The sequence below is a fragment of the Varanus komodoensis genome, unplaced genomic scaffold (genome assembly GCF_004798865.1).
Source record: "Varanus komodoensis strain SLA01 unplaced genomic scaffold, ASM479886v1 scaffold97, whole genome shotgun sequence".
NCBI classification, from domain to species: Eukaryota; Metazoa; Chordata; class Lepidosauria; order Squamata; family Varanidae; genus Varanus; species Varanus komodoensis.
This window is the reverse complement of record NW_025336668.1, coordinates 137079-152945: the sequence shown is the minus strand read 5'-3', so window position 1 is coordinate 152945 and position 15867 is coordinate 137079. Positions and strand designations below refer to the sequence as shown.

The following is a 15867-nucleotide window of genomic DNA, read 5'->3' as shown; positions in this document are numbered from 1 at the left end:
TTTAGTTGCTACCTCTTGTACAATGTTGCAAACCTCTGTCCATAGTTCTTCAGGCACTCTGTCTATCAGATCTAATTCCTTAAACCTATTTGTCACCTCTACTGTATATTCATCAGGGACATGATTTAGGTCATACCTGTGTGGCCTAGTGCTTTTCCCTACTTTCTTCAATTTAAGCCTAAATTTTGCAACAAGAAGCTCATGATCTGAGCCACAGTCAGCTCCTGGTCTAGTTTTTACTGACTTTATAGAGCTTCTCCATCTTTGGCTGCAAAGCACATAGCCAATCTGATTTCTGTGTTGACCGTCTGGTGATATCCATGTGTAGAGTCGACTCTTGGGTTGTTGGAAAAGAGTGTTTGCTATGACCATCGAATTCTCTTGACAAAATTCTACCAGCCTGTGCCCTGCTTCATTTTGTACTCCAAGGCCAAACTTGCCTGTTATTCCCGTTATCTTTTGGCTTCCTACTTTAGCGTTCCAATCCCCCATGATGATAAGGACATCATTTTTTGGTGTTAATTCTAGAAGGTGTTGTAGGCCTTCATAGAACTGGTCAACTTCAGCCTCTTCAGCACCAGTGGTTGGGCATAGACTTGGACTATTGTGATGTTGAATGGTTTTCCTTGGATTCAAACTGAGATCATTCTGTCATTTTGGAGATTGTATCCCAGTACTGCTTTTCCTCCTCTTTTATTGACTATGAAGGCTACTCCATTTCTTCTGAGGATTCTTGCCGCAGTAGTATACCTGATGGTCATCTGAATTAAATTCACCCATTCCTGTCCATTTTAGTTCACTGATTTCTAAGATGTCGATGTTCAGTCTTGTCATCTCTTGTTGACCATGTCCAACTTGCCTTGATTCATGGATCTTACATTCCAGGTTCCTATGGAGTATAGATCTTTACAGCATCGGACTCTCCTTTCACCACCAGAGACATCCGCAACTGGGTGTCCTTTTGGCTTTGACCCAGTTGCTTCATTCTTTCTGGCGCTACTAGTACTAGCCCTCCGCTCTTCCCCAATAGCATATTGGACACCTTCTGACCTGAGGGGCTCATCTTCCGGCATCGCATCTTTTTGCCTTTTGGTACTGTCCATGGGGTTTTCATGACCAGGAGCCAATGATGCAGCTTAGGCTGAACATAGCTACTGGAAATTATATCCCTAGAACATGTTCCTTGTGCCTTATTACCCTCTATCGAGGGTACAGCCTTCTTTCACCTACATGCCATAAATGTGGTTTATCTAAATGACAAAAGCCCTGAAACATAAAGTATCAAGAAATGTCAGCAAGCAGTGAATTGCCCTCTAAATAGTCTTTTATGTTTACGGCACATACCATCAGTGTTCCAGAATTGGGAACTGAATGTCCAATCTGGCATCCATATCTTGTGAAGTTGTACAGCCTTCAAAAATAGAAAACATAGAATGAGTTCTTAGAAACTAAGACTACTTGTGTACTGTATTTAGGCACCTGGAATTCATTTGGTACACACCCAGATATAACAATGGCTTGCGAATGGCCTTCTGACCTTTCTGTGTGTGCAAGCATATCTGAGCACAGACAGCATAGCCCGTTGTGGGGCAATCCCCAGGAACAGCTGTGGCTGTTCTCGCCATGGGGCTAACAGAAAGTGTGGTGGCAGCTCCCCAGCTTGCCGCACTGCCCCTCAGCAATTTATCCCCCTCCACCTGCTCCCATCTGAAGGGCTTCCTCTCAGGCAGGAGTAGAGGAGTCAGGTGCGCAGTGCTGCCCCTTCTGGGAGGACCGTGAAACTGCTACCCCCTTGAGCCTGAGAGTGGAGCAGTCACCCCAGCCCTCTTCCTCTGGAGCAGCAGGTGGGGTGCCTGTTCAACTCCCCCATCCTCTCTGCTGCGCTTCAGGACGTGAGCCTTGATCGTGCAGAGCCTTTCTAGAGTTCTTCCTGGCTGTGCCATGAGGCGGCCACCGTTCAGGGTGTCTCAGGTGTCCACCTTGCTTTATGGAGGGCACGGCTGCATGGCAATGTACACGGATTGTTTCCCTCTTCACTGTGGTGCCAGCGTAGCCCACGGCTGCTGAGCAGTCTTTGCATGGATGACAGGAGCGTGGCTGCCACTCTTGCCCCACCATCTGCTCTCATATCGGGGCTTTTTCTCCTTCGGTTCCATGCTGGAGAAATGCATGCCCTTCCTGACTTGAGGCACTCTCACACTGCAGAGGCGTCTATGCCTGTCTGAACACCAGGACCACAGATCCATTGCTGGTACACTTTAAAATAGCACACAACTACTAATTGGCTTTAAACGTCTATCAAAGTGGAACTGCCAGCTGCACAACCTCTTATTAGCTAATACTGAACTTATTAGAAACTACTGAACATTAAAAAAATAGCTTTTGGTAGTGAAGTTTGTTTGTTTGTATGTTGGCGCAGGAGCATTCATTTACAAACCAGGAAGTGTTACTGCTATATATACACGTCTCCAGTTCTGGTTAGATCTCACTCCTACAGCTCTTCAGAAGACATAGCAAACTCACCCTGAAAAAGGTAATGTAACAGCTTTTGTTTTGGCAAAAGGAATTGTTTTCAACAGAAATGGTTCACGTTCCTATTTCGATATTAATATGGCATTAAATATTTGATACATTTGAAATCTCACAATGTTATTGTCAATAAGGAAAATTAAGCATTAATTAAATTAAATGAATGCAATGACATTTACTGTGTTCATACTTTGCTGAAATGCCTATTATTCTGCGACCAAAATTGTTTTCTAGGAAAGTTTGCTTAACAAAAGCAGTTATGGATTATTTTGGTCCAGGAAAAGATAATTTCAATAGTATTACTTAATTCATCAATAATGACTAATCAGTGGGGCTTATTTGCAAATAATTTAAATTTTTTGTTGCGGAAATAGTCCACATGGAAGTAAAAAGTTTCAAAGTTATGTTGAAGCAAAAAACTATGGGTCAGAACGACATATTATGTTAAGCATATAGTTTTCCCTTATTTTTCTACTACAAATAGGCAGTGTCAGCAATGGACCATGCCATTCTGGTGGCAGTTTATCATTTTGTCCCCTGCTGCAGTCCCAATCCAGATGTGGGGGCACTCCTGTCATTTACTCCAGTGGAATCCCGGACTTCCAATGCCCCCAATCCCCTTTACTGTGGTGCTCCTAAGCATACTGGTTCAAACTGGCTTCTGCATTAACACTTTCCCTACATCAGCATTTGTTCCAGCCGTGTTCTGCAGTGTTGTCCTTATACACGCTTGTTTTTTCTCTTTCCCACATAACACCCTAAAGTGCTTTAAAATCTCTCACGCAGTGGGGGAGCTTCCCTGGAAGTACAGCATATTTCAAACAGGCAGGAAAATCACGATTCTGTCTTGCCCCCCCGCCCCCCCCCGCCCACCAGTGGCCTGCCTGAGAAATGGATGGTGGTGGCTGCGCGGCAGCCCACCCTGGGCAACCCAGCTGCCCCCCCGGACCCGCCCTGCATGCCCACTGCGCAAGGGGTCCTGCGCAGGGAAGACCTGCCCACCGGGGGACCCGTGGGAGGCGGGGGGGGGGGCTCCCTCGCCACCCTCCTGCTCCTTCCCATGGGGGCCGCGGGCACTGAGTGGGACGGTTCAGGTGGGATCTCCATAGGGGGCCGCTTCCCAGCTGCGTGTGCCAATCCAGACGCGCCTCATGGCAGGGCTGGCGGCGGCGGCAGCATTTGGATCCTGCTAACACTCCCTCTGCACCCAAGCAAGCCGGCACAGCTGCCTCCCCTGCGGACCTCCCCGCCAGTGGTGTGTGGGCACCATGGAAGGAAATGTGATTTACCTACGAGTTTGCGCATTGGAGATCATCTGACTTACTTCAGAACGGATGCACAGTTCAGCTGGCCGTTCCTGGAGCAAGAGGCCAAAGGAGGCAATTAGGAAGGCTAGAAAAGACCCTGCCAACTTTATCTTTTGGAGGGGAGGGGAGAGGAGGGGCCCTGTGAGTCAGAAGAAGAGAGAGAGGGGAGGGGGGTGAGAGAGAGAGACAGGCAGGAAAGCAACTGAGGCTCTCCAACTTGCCCAAGCAACTTGAACCCCCTCGTGTCCTTCCACCCATCTCCCTCCCTGCCCCCTTTGCCCCAAAGTCTGGCAGAGTGAGGCCTTCCCGTGGCCTCCGAGACCAGCGCCCTCCTCTGGGCTCCAATGGGATCAGCGCTGCAGAAGGAAGGAGGGCAGGAGCCCCCAGTCCATTGGGAGCTCATGGAAGAGCGGAGCCACGTGGCCCTGGCAGGACGGGCAGGGCCAGGCGGCACCAAGTGATGCTCCCACTGCTTTGTCACTGCCGGCATCACTACTGCCCCTCCTTCACCCCTCCCCTCCCACCATTCATCTTCATAGTATCCATTATGAGGGATAACGAAACATCCCCCTTTGACAAAAGTACACTGGAGTTTGGTGGCAGGTTCAAAGCGATAGTAAAATTATGTCACATTTTCCCCAATCAGAGAAAAAGTGAGAAAAGGGTAGCTATAAGGTGTGAGGCAACCATTGGAGGTTATGATCATAATAGGCTCATAATAAAGAGAGATCTAGTGGTGCTACGATAGGGAAGGGAGGCTGGCAGCCACACAACACGGTTTCTGCAAAAACAGTTCCTGCCAGACAAACCTTGTGGAAATCTACAACAAGGTTTCGAGATGGTTAGATGGAGGGGATGCAGTGGATGTGGTTTACCTGGATTTCAGCAAGGCCTTTGACAAAGTGCCCCATGATATCCTGGTGGAGAAACTGAGGAGTTTTGGGATGCACCAAAGCTCCTGTCCGGTGGATTAGGGCATGGTTGACTGACCGAAAGCAGAGGGTAACCATTAGTGGGGAATCATCAGGATGACGGCCAGTGACAAGGGGGATCCACCAGGGCTCTGTCCTGGGGCCAATCCTGCTTAATCTTTTCATCAATGACATGCAAGAAGGGGTGAACAGTCTGCTGATCAAATTCGCAGACGATACTAAAACTGGAGCAGTGGCCTCAACTGAGGAGCAGGTACTCCAGATCCAAAAGCATCTGGACAGGCTATGGAAGTGGGCAGGAGACAACAGGATGGCGTTCAGTGTGGATAAGTGCAAGGTCTTGCACTTGGGGCATAGGAATAGGTGTCATAAGTACAGGTTAGGGGACAAGTGGCTGGAGAGCACTTGGACCTGTGAAAGGGACCTCGGGGTGCTGGTTGGCTGCAGGCTGAACATGAGTCAGCAGTGGGATGCGGTGGTCAAGAGGGCAAATGTCACCCTTGGTTGCATAGTCAGAAGCGTGGCTTCTAGACCAAGAGAGGTATTACTACCACTCTATACGACTCTAGTGCGCCTGCAACTGGAGTATTGTGCTCAGTTTTGGGCCCCTCATTACAGGAAGGATATAGCCAGGTTAGAGTCAGTGCAGCGTAGGGCCACAAGGTTGGTGGCTGGTTTGCAGGGGATGCTGTATGAGGCAAGACTGAGGGAACTAGGTCTCTTCAGCCTAGAGGAGACTCGGAGGGGATATGTTGGCAACATGCAGGTATGTGAGGGGATGTCACACGGAGGTGGATAGAGACCTGTTCTCCCCTGCAGAGGAAGGCAGGACGCGCTCCAACACAGCAAAGCTCAGGGAACCAAGGTTCAATTTGGATGCCAGGAAGCACTTCTTGACCGTTAGGACTCCGAGGGTGTGGGATGGGCTTCCACGGGAGGTCGTTGAGGCCCCATCGGTGAGGGTGTTCACAGTTAGGCTGGACATGCACATGGTGGGCATGTTGTGAGCGGAGCCGGCTGAAGCCACGGATCAGACTAGATGGCCCAGAAGACCCCTTCTGACTCACTCTATTTCTATGTTCTATGATGTTAAAAGGTCTCGCAGATTTCCATGAGTGAAGCACCCTGATTAGACAATAAATGCCTTGCGTTGACAGGCCCACAGAGATTTCATGGCTACTTCAACCATGGTTTAAGCAACTGAAGATTCTAATAAACTTTCCTCATTGATTTTGTTTCCACAGAAATGCTTCCTATTGTTCTCCTCCTGTTGGCTACAATATGGCAGCAATCTTTAGGAAAGGTATGAAAATTAAGACTTGTATAATTGTGTGTCAGACATGATTTGATCAGGAATCAGGGCTTTTACTAAACTGATTAGGTATCATTTCTCAACTGCTGCAGATCAAAATCTACCATTTTGTTTCATCTTTATTCGAGCACCTGCCAGATTCTCTTCAGAATTAGCAGCTGCCATTCTGATTTCTCAGAAAGTCTGGTTCTGAGGTGCATTTTGGCCACTGCACTCTTTTCCAGTTATTAGGGCTATAATTATAGAGGACGGATGCTGAATATATACAAAACACACACTCACTTTATAAGGTGCATGGCCCTTCCTTCAGCAACTCATTTTATTCTAGGCAGGGAAGGGCAGTGTCCCGCCTTTTGGCCTAATCAAGCCTGCGTGGGGTTGAGCACCCTCTGTGCATCCGCTTCCTTAGCCCCCCAGACTTTCCAGGGCAAGTCAAAGGCAGAAGAAGTAAATGAAGACCAAATAAGAGATGGGTTGTCTTCATTAATGAAGCCACAGCCTGGAACTCAGATTTGCTGAATGGAGCTGTCATGGACAGGATATTCTGGAGGGCTCTCATTCATGGGTTGCCACGCCAAAGACAACTTGGTGGCACTTAACAACAAAGCCCCTCAGAAAGGTCAAGTATGCTCAAACTCAGGTCCAGAGAGACAAAAGATCCAGAAGATCACACTGGCAACATGGTTATGCCCCGTGGCCAATCCTGGGATATGCCTCTACCACTTACACCAGCTCCCACCATTCCTTGCTGCCACCTCAAAAGGTCGGCGTAATGGTAATGGCCAGAGGCAAGTTGTTCATTTGTTTGTTTGCCACCATGTAGTTCGAATAGACCTTCTATGTGGTGTACAGCAATAGAATTACAACAGAACAATTAAAATTATCATTAAAATATAAATAACAAATTAATAGAATAAGATAGCCAAGATCAATTCAGAATACATATTCATGTGAGACAGGCAACCAAATTTACTAAAATACAATAAAATTAATGGACAGCTAAAATCCATTATTAAAATTATTAAAATGGGTGGAGAAGAGATATGTTTTCGCCTGGCACCAAAATGAAAACATAGCTAGTGCCCGGAAAATTCCTCTGGCGTTCCACAGGTGGGGGGCAGCCATTGAAAAGGCCCTTCTGCTTACCACCCCTCTCACCTCCTTGAGGGAAGGCACATCCAGGAGGGCCTCTTGCTCTGAACTTAATGGTCCTAAGCTGTGCATGTGTTAAAACAGGCACTTCAAATTGGGCCCCGGGTTTCACCTGGTAACCAATGCAGTTCATATAAGATTGGTGTTATGTGGGCCCAGGAAGTAGCACCAGATGCTAATTGTGCAGCCCTGTTCTGAGCCAGTTGAAGTCTCCAGACCATCTTCAAAGGCAGCCCACGTACAGCACATTACAGTGATCTTAGTAAAGCAGTAAATTTAAAATAAAAAGACCATCTGATGTATTTTTTGTTTTTAAACTTTAGTCCAACTCAGTTATGATGGGTGTAGTCTCTGAAGAAACTAAGGAAGACATTGTTCATTTCCACAATATGATCAGGAGGAAAGTATTCCCAGAAGCCAGCAATATGCTGAAAATGGTAAGATGCCGTGCTGCACTGCACTTTGGCTGCCTCCACCATTGGTACTGAGACACTTCCCAGGCTGAAATTTCTCTTGCGAGAGTTCCCTGCTGTAGACTGTAGACAGGATTCAGCCATCACATGCCCTGTAGCACCTTGTCCATTAGCTACTGAAATGAGCATCGAGGAAATGCAGTTTAGGATCTGCAGCTGCTATCAGGGGGTGCAACTGCCCTTGGATGGAAATGCAGCATCAGAACTGGAGAAGGCTGCCAGCAGGGACCCAGGCGAACAGAGAGGGGAGCAGTTCTGTGAGAACAGAACATGCTCCGGAAACCACTTTAACCAGGCAGAGGCAGACTTTGGGCTCATTTGGGAAGAGCACCACTAGAATGCACACGTATCTTGCTTGACAGAGGAGCTGACATTCCTTTCTCTGCGCAGTGAGTAAGAACATAGCCCCAAAACTTCTGGGTCATACTCAATTCAACAGGAAGCAGCATCTGCATGCTTTTGCATCTGTGGCAAGGTGCAAAAGAAGACAAGGCTCCTGTACCTTTAACAGTTGTATTAAAACTGATAGTAGGTGCAACTTCCATGACATACAAGTATTATTAGTGGAGGAGCACTTTCCTCTTTTCCATCTGGACTCCCTTGGCTCTGGGCATATGCCCTTTGCAAAGCTGTTCTCTGACCCTTGCCTTTAATCCCATACTTGTCCCTCGGGTGCAATATCAAGTCAACAACATTGGTTAGTTCCAAAAGAGAACATTGAATTCTCATTTACAAGTATGTTTCTGTCCCAGAAATGTTGCTTGTGTGATCTCTTCTCTTCCAACTCCTCCTCATTAAAAAAAAAAATCTATACTGCCCTGATCTATGATGTATAGTAAAATACAGTATAAAATATAAAGAATGTAAAAACCTACAAGTGAACTACAGAGATTTCAAAAACCCAATCCAGTGACTATCATGAAGAGAGAAAAAGAACTATTACAATGATAAATGCAAAGAAATAGACGAGAGTAACTAAAGGGGAAAAACAACAGCCCCCTTCCAGAAGATCCAAGAAATCAAAGAGAAATTCAAACCTAGATAGGAATGCTAAAAGACAAACAAGAGTACACACTGTGAGACCAGGAGAAAATAAAGAAAAAGTGGAAAGAATGGCAGAAGACTTGTAGAAAAGAGATGAAAGGATGACAGACCTCTTTGAAGTGGAATCCTGTGAAGAAAGAACCTGCAATAATAGAAAGCAAAGTGAAAGTTGCTCTGAAAGTGCCTGAAAAGAACCTGGAGTGAACAGGAAACAAATAGAAGTATTCCAAACTGCAGAAAATGAATCAGTCTAAATCCCAAGAAAAATATGTCAAATAAAATGGAAAACGAAACAATGGCCCACAGACTGGAAATGTTCAATATATATTCCAATCCCCAAGAAAAAAAGATGCAAAAGAATGTAGCAACCATAGGACCATTGTTTCAATCTCCCACACAAGCAAGGTAATGCTTGAAGTGTGGAAATGAAGAATACTACTCTATATGTACTGAGAAATGACAGACATCCAAGCTGGATTCCAAAGTGGAAGAGGCACTAGCTATCATACTGCAAATATGACCAAGGTCAAAATCATCCACACCATTGCATTCCCAATCACAATGTATGAGTGTGGAAGCTGGACAGTGAAGAAATCTGACAGGAAGAAAACTGATGCATTCGAAACATGGTGCTGGAGGAGAGCTTTCTGGATACCATGGACTAACAGAAAGACAAACAAGCAGGTCCTAGATCAAAGCAAGCCAGAACTTCCCTCAGAAGCAAAAATGGCAAAGGCTGTCAGACTTTGGACACATCATGAAAAGTCTGGAGAAGTTAATCATGGCAGGAGAAGTCCAAGGCAGAGGATGAAAGGGAAGACCAGGTATGAGATGAATTAAATCCATAAAGGATTCAATTCATAACTTTGGAGAGGTGAATGGAGCTGTCATGAACAGAACATTTTGGAGGGTTTTCATTCATAGGGTTGTCATAAGTTGAAGACGACTTGAAAGCACACAACAACAACACAGACTACCCTTAAAAGTTCTGCTGGCATGGAAAAGTAGAAGATTGAATGGCAATGAGATGTTTCTTTGTTGCCTTCAGGGTCTTTAAATATACCTGACTAAATCCTCATACCAATGCACCCCCCAGGAGTTTTTCCTCTATCAAGCCATCTTTTTCTTTTCATTGCTTCCAAGAATGGCAGAAAAGGCATCCCCAGAGAGAACGCAGCTGGCTTATGTTCCTAGTTATAGCAGCTACTCTGAGAAAGCAGGGCCAATTCCAGGAAACACAGCTTTGAGGTGGGTGAGAATTGGCTGGCGGGTGATAAGTTCCTGGCTGGCTGGCTGGCTGGCTGGCTTCCTCCCTCCCCCCCCCCCCCCCTCTCTCCCCCCCTCCCTCCCTCCCTCCCTTCCTTCCCTGAGAGTGTGTCCTGAGTGCTGGCAGGTTTCCTGCAGGTTTGGATGGAAGCTATGAAAGTGACTATGTAGACCGGCTGGGTGACTCTTCTGCTTTGCTGTGAGAAGCAATGACTGGGTCCCCATGACACAACATGCAAACGCAACACAAAGTCTTGGTTGTTCGTTGTGCTGCCCAATAGTCATGGTGACCAACCACTGTGGCTTGTCATAGCTGTCAACGCTGTCAAGACACCACGGCCTGTTCTAGGGTTCCTCCCACAATTGCTCGCTGCGCCATTTGAACGCGGACAATGCAGCCTCCAGGCAAGTGAGCCACTTGGCAGGAGTAGCCATTGCCGTGCTTGCCAAGTGGCCAACCAGAGCACGCGGCTGACAGCTGCCTCGGCTTGGTGCAGCTGCCAGCGGCGCCCTGGGGAGACACTCCAGATGGGGCGGTGAACCCAGCTGATGGCTCCCCACTCGTGCCTGAGAATAAGCCCCCAGATGGCAGGAGCTGGGGGAGTCCTCACTCTGTGGGGTGGCCCAGTGCTTGGGCAGCCCCACAGAGAGGACCGTCTGCTCCCAGCCCCTGCATGTCTGCACAGCCTATTCCCAGGTGTGCCCGTGAAGCCCTTTTCTCAAATACAAAGCTCTTGGTAGTTGGCCGTTTTGGATAGTAAGTTCAGGATTTCTTTCTAAATGGCTGACTGATAGATTTTAGTTGCTCTGTGTCGACTCCATGGAATTGTGTTTTTGATGACCTTGTTAAAATGTACTTTCTTCTCTTCGTTTGCAAAGAAATGGAATCAGAAAGCTAGTGAGAATGCTAAAAAATGGGTTGCAACTTGTGAAGAAAGAATAAGTGACATCAGCATTAGAACAGTGAATGGTAAGTAGATGGGAGAGACTAAGGATGTTTCGCCCATTATGGGGGGGGGGCACACGGTTTGCCAGTTGCTTAAGCCCTTCACCCTCCTCTGCTAGCCCTTGAGGAGCCCCATTAGCCTGGCTTCAGGATCGAAGGAGGCAGTGATCCAAAACTCCCTCAGTGAATTTTAGGGGATAACATAGGCCTGCTGACAATATACTCACCTGCTGAACTTTGTATATGTGGGTTGAGAGGCAGAGAATGGAAACCACAAAAGAAGTCAGTGCTGAGTCAGTAAGGTTAATATATGTCCCTTTAGAATCAATTGACTTTTTTTCTCCTGTGTCTAAATTTTGGAGCATAGAAGGCACCGAGGAATGTCTTCTCAACTTAACATACGCATGCAAATACTAGCACTGGCATTCCCACCATCAAACGGATTATCGGCAAAATGACTAGATGGAAGAGCAGTATTGCATGTGGATCATTCACCCAAGGCTGCTTCCTCCAGACTCCGCTGAATGGTCAGCTGTACCATTTATTCCTACTAGGTTTGCCCTTCCCTAGATGGCTGTTCCCTTCCAGAGGTGCTGGCTCGATCCATTTCATATGGTAACAAGTCTGAAATGGCTTGTGCCTCAGACTAGCTCTGATTGCCACTGCTGAGATCACTGTTGCCTCACATCAGTGTTGAACACAGAATCATGCAAATTGAGAAGCTGGTTCAAGGCACAGGCAGGCTTTAACCCTTTGTTCCACACTAGGTTCCCAGTCTAGATTTGGTCCACAACCCTTGGAATATACATTGCAAAAAAGGTCTGATTTATTCCAGTGGGACTTTTTTTCTTTTGGCCATGTAAATTACAGGTGTGGGATCTAATCTGAATTGGGGCCATGGTGGGAGAAGGGAGGAAGACCCTGTCCCCCATAGTGCCGGCATCCAATGTAGCAGTTAATTTTTGCAAAGCTGTACTGAACAATCTGGAATATGGACCCTTAAACAGAAGCATCTTCTTTCTCATTTCAGGAGCCTACTGTGGTGAGAATTTTTTAAAATCAAGAACTGCCCTCGCGTGGTATGATGTAATCAGCACATGGGGAGAAGGAAAGATTTATTTCAAGTATGGTTTGGGGCCAACCAAGCATTACAATTATAGTGATCCCTATACTCAGGTATGAACAAGAATCACAAAATCATAAGACAAATGGTGGAAACAACACACAGAATTTACATTAAACAAATCTTGCACTATCAAGTGTTTAGATGTACACAGATCTGGGTGTAAAGGGCTACACAACTGCAACGCTTCTGAAGACAGATCTTTCTTCTTCCCTCGCACTGCTCAACCCCTCTGTGCCTGGCACCAAGCAATTTAGCACTTTCTAGGAAATTACTAACACCTGGAATTATTAGACCAGGAACCAGGAGCCAGTGTGGTTGCTAAAGAACTGGTGATGTGCAATCCATATAGTTCATCCACATTATAGACCTAGTGGCTGGATTGTATAATAATTGCATGGAGTTCCCCTGCCCCCATTTCATCTTGTCCATTTCTAAATCACCCTAGCCAGAGGTCTCTTAATTTATAAAGATTAACACCTTAGCAGTACAATATTATGCATGCTTAGCTACATGTATACACACAAAACAAACATCCCCACAGAAGTCAAAATAGTATCTCGTGATGTGTTTAAAACTGACCATATGCTCCCAAATGCCAGAAAGTGGAGGAAGAGAACCTGGCGCCAAAGAGGGGATGCCCGCACCATGTAATGGGGGAGAGGCCTTCACGGAGAAGGTCTTGTTGCCACCCACTGCGCCCCCTGGAACCTGGAGGGGGCCTTAGGTGAGGAACGCGGCGTGGGGAAGGCCCACGCCAGGAGAGCTGTCCCATCGGACATTGTGTAAGGCATCATGGGAGGGCAAGCCTTCCTGCTATTATTTTCTCTCAAGGGGTGAATGGAGATGTGCAGAGGGTTGGCGATTAGTTGGTTGAATTCCACACGCTGTGTTTTGCTATAAAAATCCGGGCACTCTATGATTGTATGATTGCAAAAGTTTCCCTTTGCCTTCTTTATCTTCATAGATTATTTGGTATAAATCATACCTGGTTGGATGTGCACTTTCCTACTGCCGAAAGTATGCTATTCCTTTCTTTTATGTCTGCCAATATTGCCCTGTGTAAGTATCCATTTGGAGGTCAATATCCATTCTTAATGTATGGTATGATTTGGGATGCATGCACAGAATTCCCAATGCTTTAATGAAAAACTACAATGAGACATCATCCTGATGACTCTTCTAAGTCATTGTCTCTGATGTGTCTCTTTTTGCTTTTGGCTCTTGCCTCTTGGCAGAGCAGTGGAGCAGCAGAGGCAGAGGCTGGGAGAAAGTGCTGAGGGAGGCCAGGGGACTGGGGAAGGCAAGGTTTTTGTTTGGGAGAACTGTGCGAGTGAAGGGTAGTGCAGGACAGACAAGGTGGCGGACCAAGGTAGGGTCCCGGGAGGGTTCCCAATGGCAGACCAGGAGAGGGCCTTGGCGGGAGTCACGGGTGTTGCTGCCTGCTGCGACAGCTGCGACATGTTTGCCCTTCTCCCCCAGGAGAGGCAGGGATACACTTGCCCTCGGTGCAAGCTGGTGGTCCTGCTAGAGGAGAAGTTGAGGTGCCTGAGGGCCGAAAGAGCTCTCCAGGTCTCCCAGGGGCAGCCCCCCTCGGGATCACCAGGGATCTGGTGTTCGGGATCACCAGGGACTTCAAGGCCTTGGGGAAGAAATTCAGGGACCTTAAGGCCCAGGTGGCCTTCTCATCGATCTTACCGGTCCAGGGATGTGGACCAGGCAGGGACAGGAAGGTCTCCGAGGAGAACGACTGGCTTAGGGTGTGGTGCCAGAAGGAACACTTCAGGTTCCTCGACCACGGCACCCGGTTTCTTGCCAATGGACTTCTGGCAAGGGACAAGTTGTACCTCACAAGGATGGGGAAAAGGTCCTTTGGAGATGCTCTACCAAGCTTTGTCTGGAAGACTTAAAACTGAGCCTGAGGGGAGGGGTTCAGGCCCCCCAGAAACTTGTCTGCACTGGACAACTGTGGGGGGAGGATCAGGGCTCTGGAAGCAGACTTTTAGAGGTACTGCAGGGACTGACAGGACTCCTACAGAGAGGGGCCAGGGATCAAGGAGGATGGGAGGAAGGAGGAGACTGGGAACTCCAAGGAAAGGAAGCGGTGGGAAGGAGTTGAGGTGCATGTACACCAATGCTAGGAGCATGGGTAACAAGCAGGAAGAGCTTGAAGCGCTCCTGGGAATAGGAGGGTATGACCTGGTGGGGATCACAGAAACTTGGTGGGATGAAAGGCAAGTCTGGAATGTGAACATAGAAGGGTATCACCTTTTTAGAAAGGACAGGAAGGGAAAGAGGGGTGGGGGTGTGGCTTTATACGTCAGGGAAAGGATAGGATGCAGTGAGATAGAATGCAGCACAGACGGGGATTCAGTAGAGGCAGTCTGGCGGAAACTCAGGGGTTTTGACAGGGAAAGAGACCTGACAGTGGGTGTATGTTATTACCCTCCAGCTCAGCTTGAGACCCTGGATGATGTCCTGACAGACCAGATTCTAAGGATATCAAGGGGGAGAGACACAGTAATTATGGGAGATTTCAATCTCCCGGATATTACTTGGGAGACTTACTCGGCGGTGACAGCCAGGTCATGTCGCTTCCTAGAAGCTATTGAGGGAGCATTTTTCATACAGAGGGTCCGAGAGGAGATGAGGGGGGGAAAACATCCTTGACTTGGTCTTGACCAGCAGGGAGGAGCTGATAGATGAAGTGCAGATTAGGGGAGCTCTGGATGCGAGTGATCACTCCATCCTTTGCTTGGAGATCAGGGGACTGGGGACGTGCAGCAGGTCGAGCACTAGAAGCTGGGACTTCAAGAGGGCCAACTTTGGCCAACTGAAGGCCAGACTGGGGAAAGTCTCCTAGGATAGGTTACTGGAAGGTAAGCGAGTTGAGGAGGGGTGGATGGCACTCAAAAGGGAGGTTTTGGAGGTGCAAGACTTGACGATACCTCTAGTCAGTAAGGTGGGTAGGCAGAGGAGAGTGCCGCCATGGATGCGAAAGGAGGTGGTTAGAGGGATTAGAGGAAAGAGGAACCTCCATAGGAAATGGGTACTGGGGCAAATAGACAAAAAGATATACCAGGAGGAGGAGGCCTGTTGCAGAAGGATTCTTCGCAAGGCTAAGGCTGATTACGAGCTGAGACTTGCAAAGAATATCAAGAGCAACAAAAAAGGCTTCTATCAGCATGTAAATAGGAAGAGGAAGGGGAGACAAGTAGTAGGACCACTAAATAAGGAGGAAGGAGATCCAGTAACTGATACGAGGGAACAGGCACAGATGCTAAATGACTATTTTGCCTCTGTGTTCTCCCCAAAGCAGGCTGAACATGAGTCAGCAGTGTGATGTGGTGGTTAAGAGGGCAAACGTCACCCTTGGTTGCATAGCTGGAAGTGTGGCTTCTAGATTGAGAGAGGTATTACTACCACTCTATACAACTCTGGTGCACCCGCAACTGGAGTATTGCGCTCAGTTTTGGGCCCCTCATTACAGGAAGGATATAGCCAGGTTAGAGTCAGTGCAGCGTAGGGCCACAAGGTTGTGGCCGGTTTGCAGGGGATGCTGTATGAGGCGAGACTGAGGGAACTGGGTCTCTTCAGCCTGGAGAAGAGGAGACTCAGAGGGGATCTGTTGGTGACATACAGGTATGTGAGGGGGTGTCACACGGAGGTGGGTAGAGAGCTGTTCTCCCCTGCAGAGGAAGGCAGGATGCGCTCCAACAGAGCAAAGCTCAGGGAACCAAGGTTCCATTTGGATGTCAGGAAGTGCTTCCTGGCATCCAAATG

General features: G+C 47.6%; 1 protein-coding gene across 1 annotated transcript in view; it reads left to right on the top strand.

Moving 5' to 3' along the window:
• The first annotated feature begins 6049 nt into the window (after window positions 1–6049).
• LOC123017567 (cysteine-rich secretory protein 2-like) overlaps window positions 6050–15867 on the top strand; it is a 13565-nt gene continuing 3747 nt past the window's right edge. Inside the window, exons 1-5 of the mRNA XM_044418997.1 lie at window positions 6050–6071; window positions 7556–7669; window positions 10895–10985; window positions 11992–12137; window positions 13052–13146. Coding sequence (XP_044274932.1) covers window positions 7568–7669; window positions 10895–10985; window positions 11992–12137; window positions 13052–13146 — 434 coding nt within the window. The 5' untranslated portion in view covers window positions 6050–6071; window positions 7556–7567. The remainder of the gene's footprint in view (window positions 6072–7555; window positions 7670–10894; window positions 10986–11991; window positions 12138–13051; window positions 13147–15867) is intronic.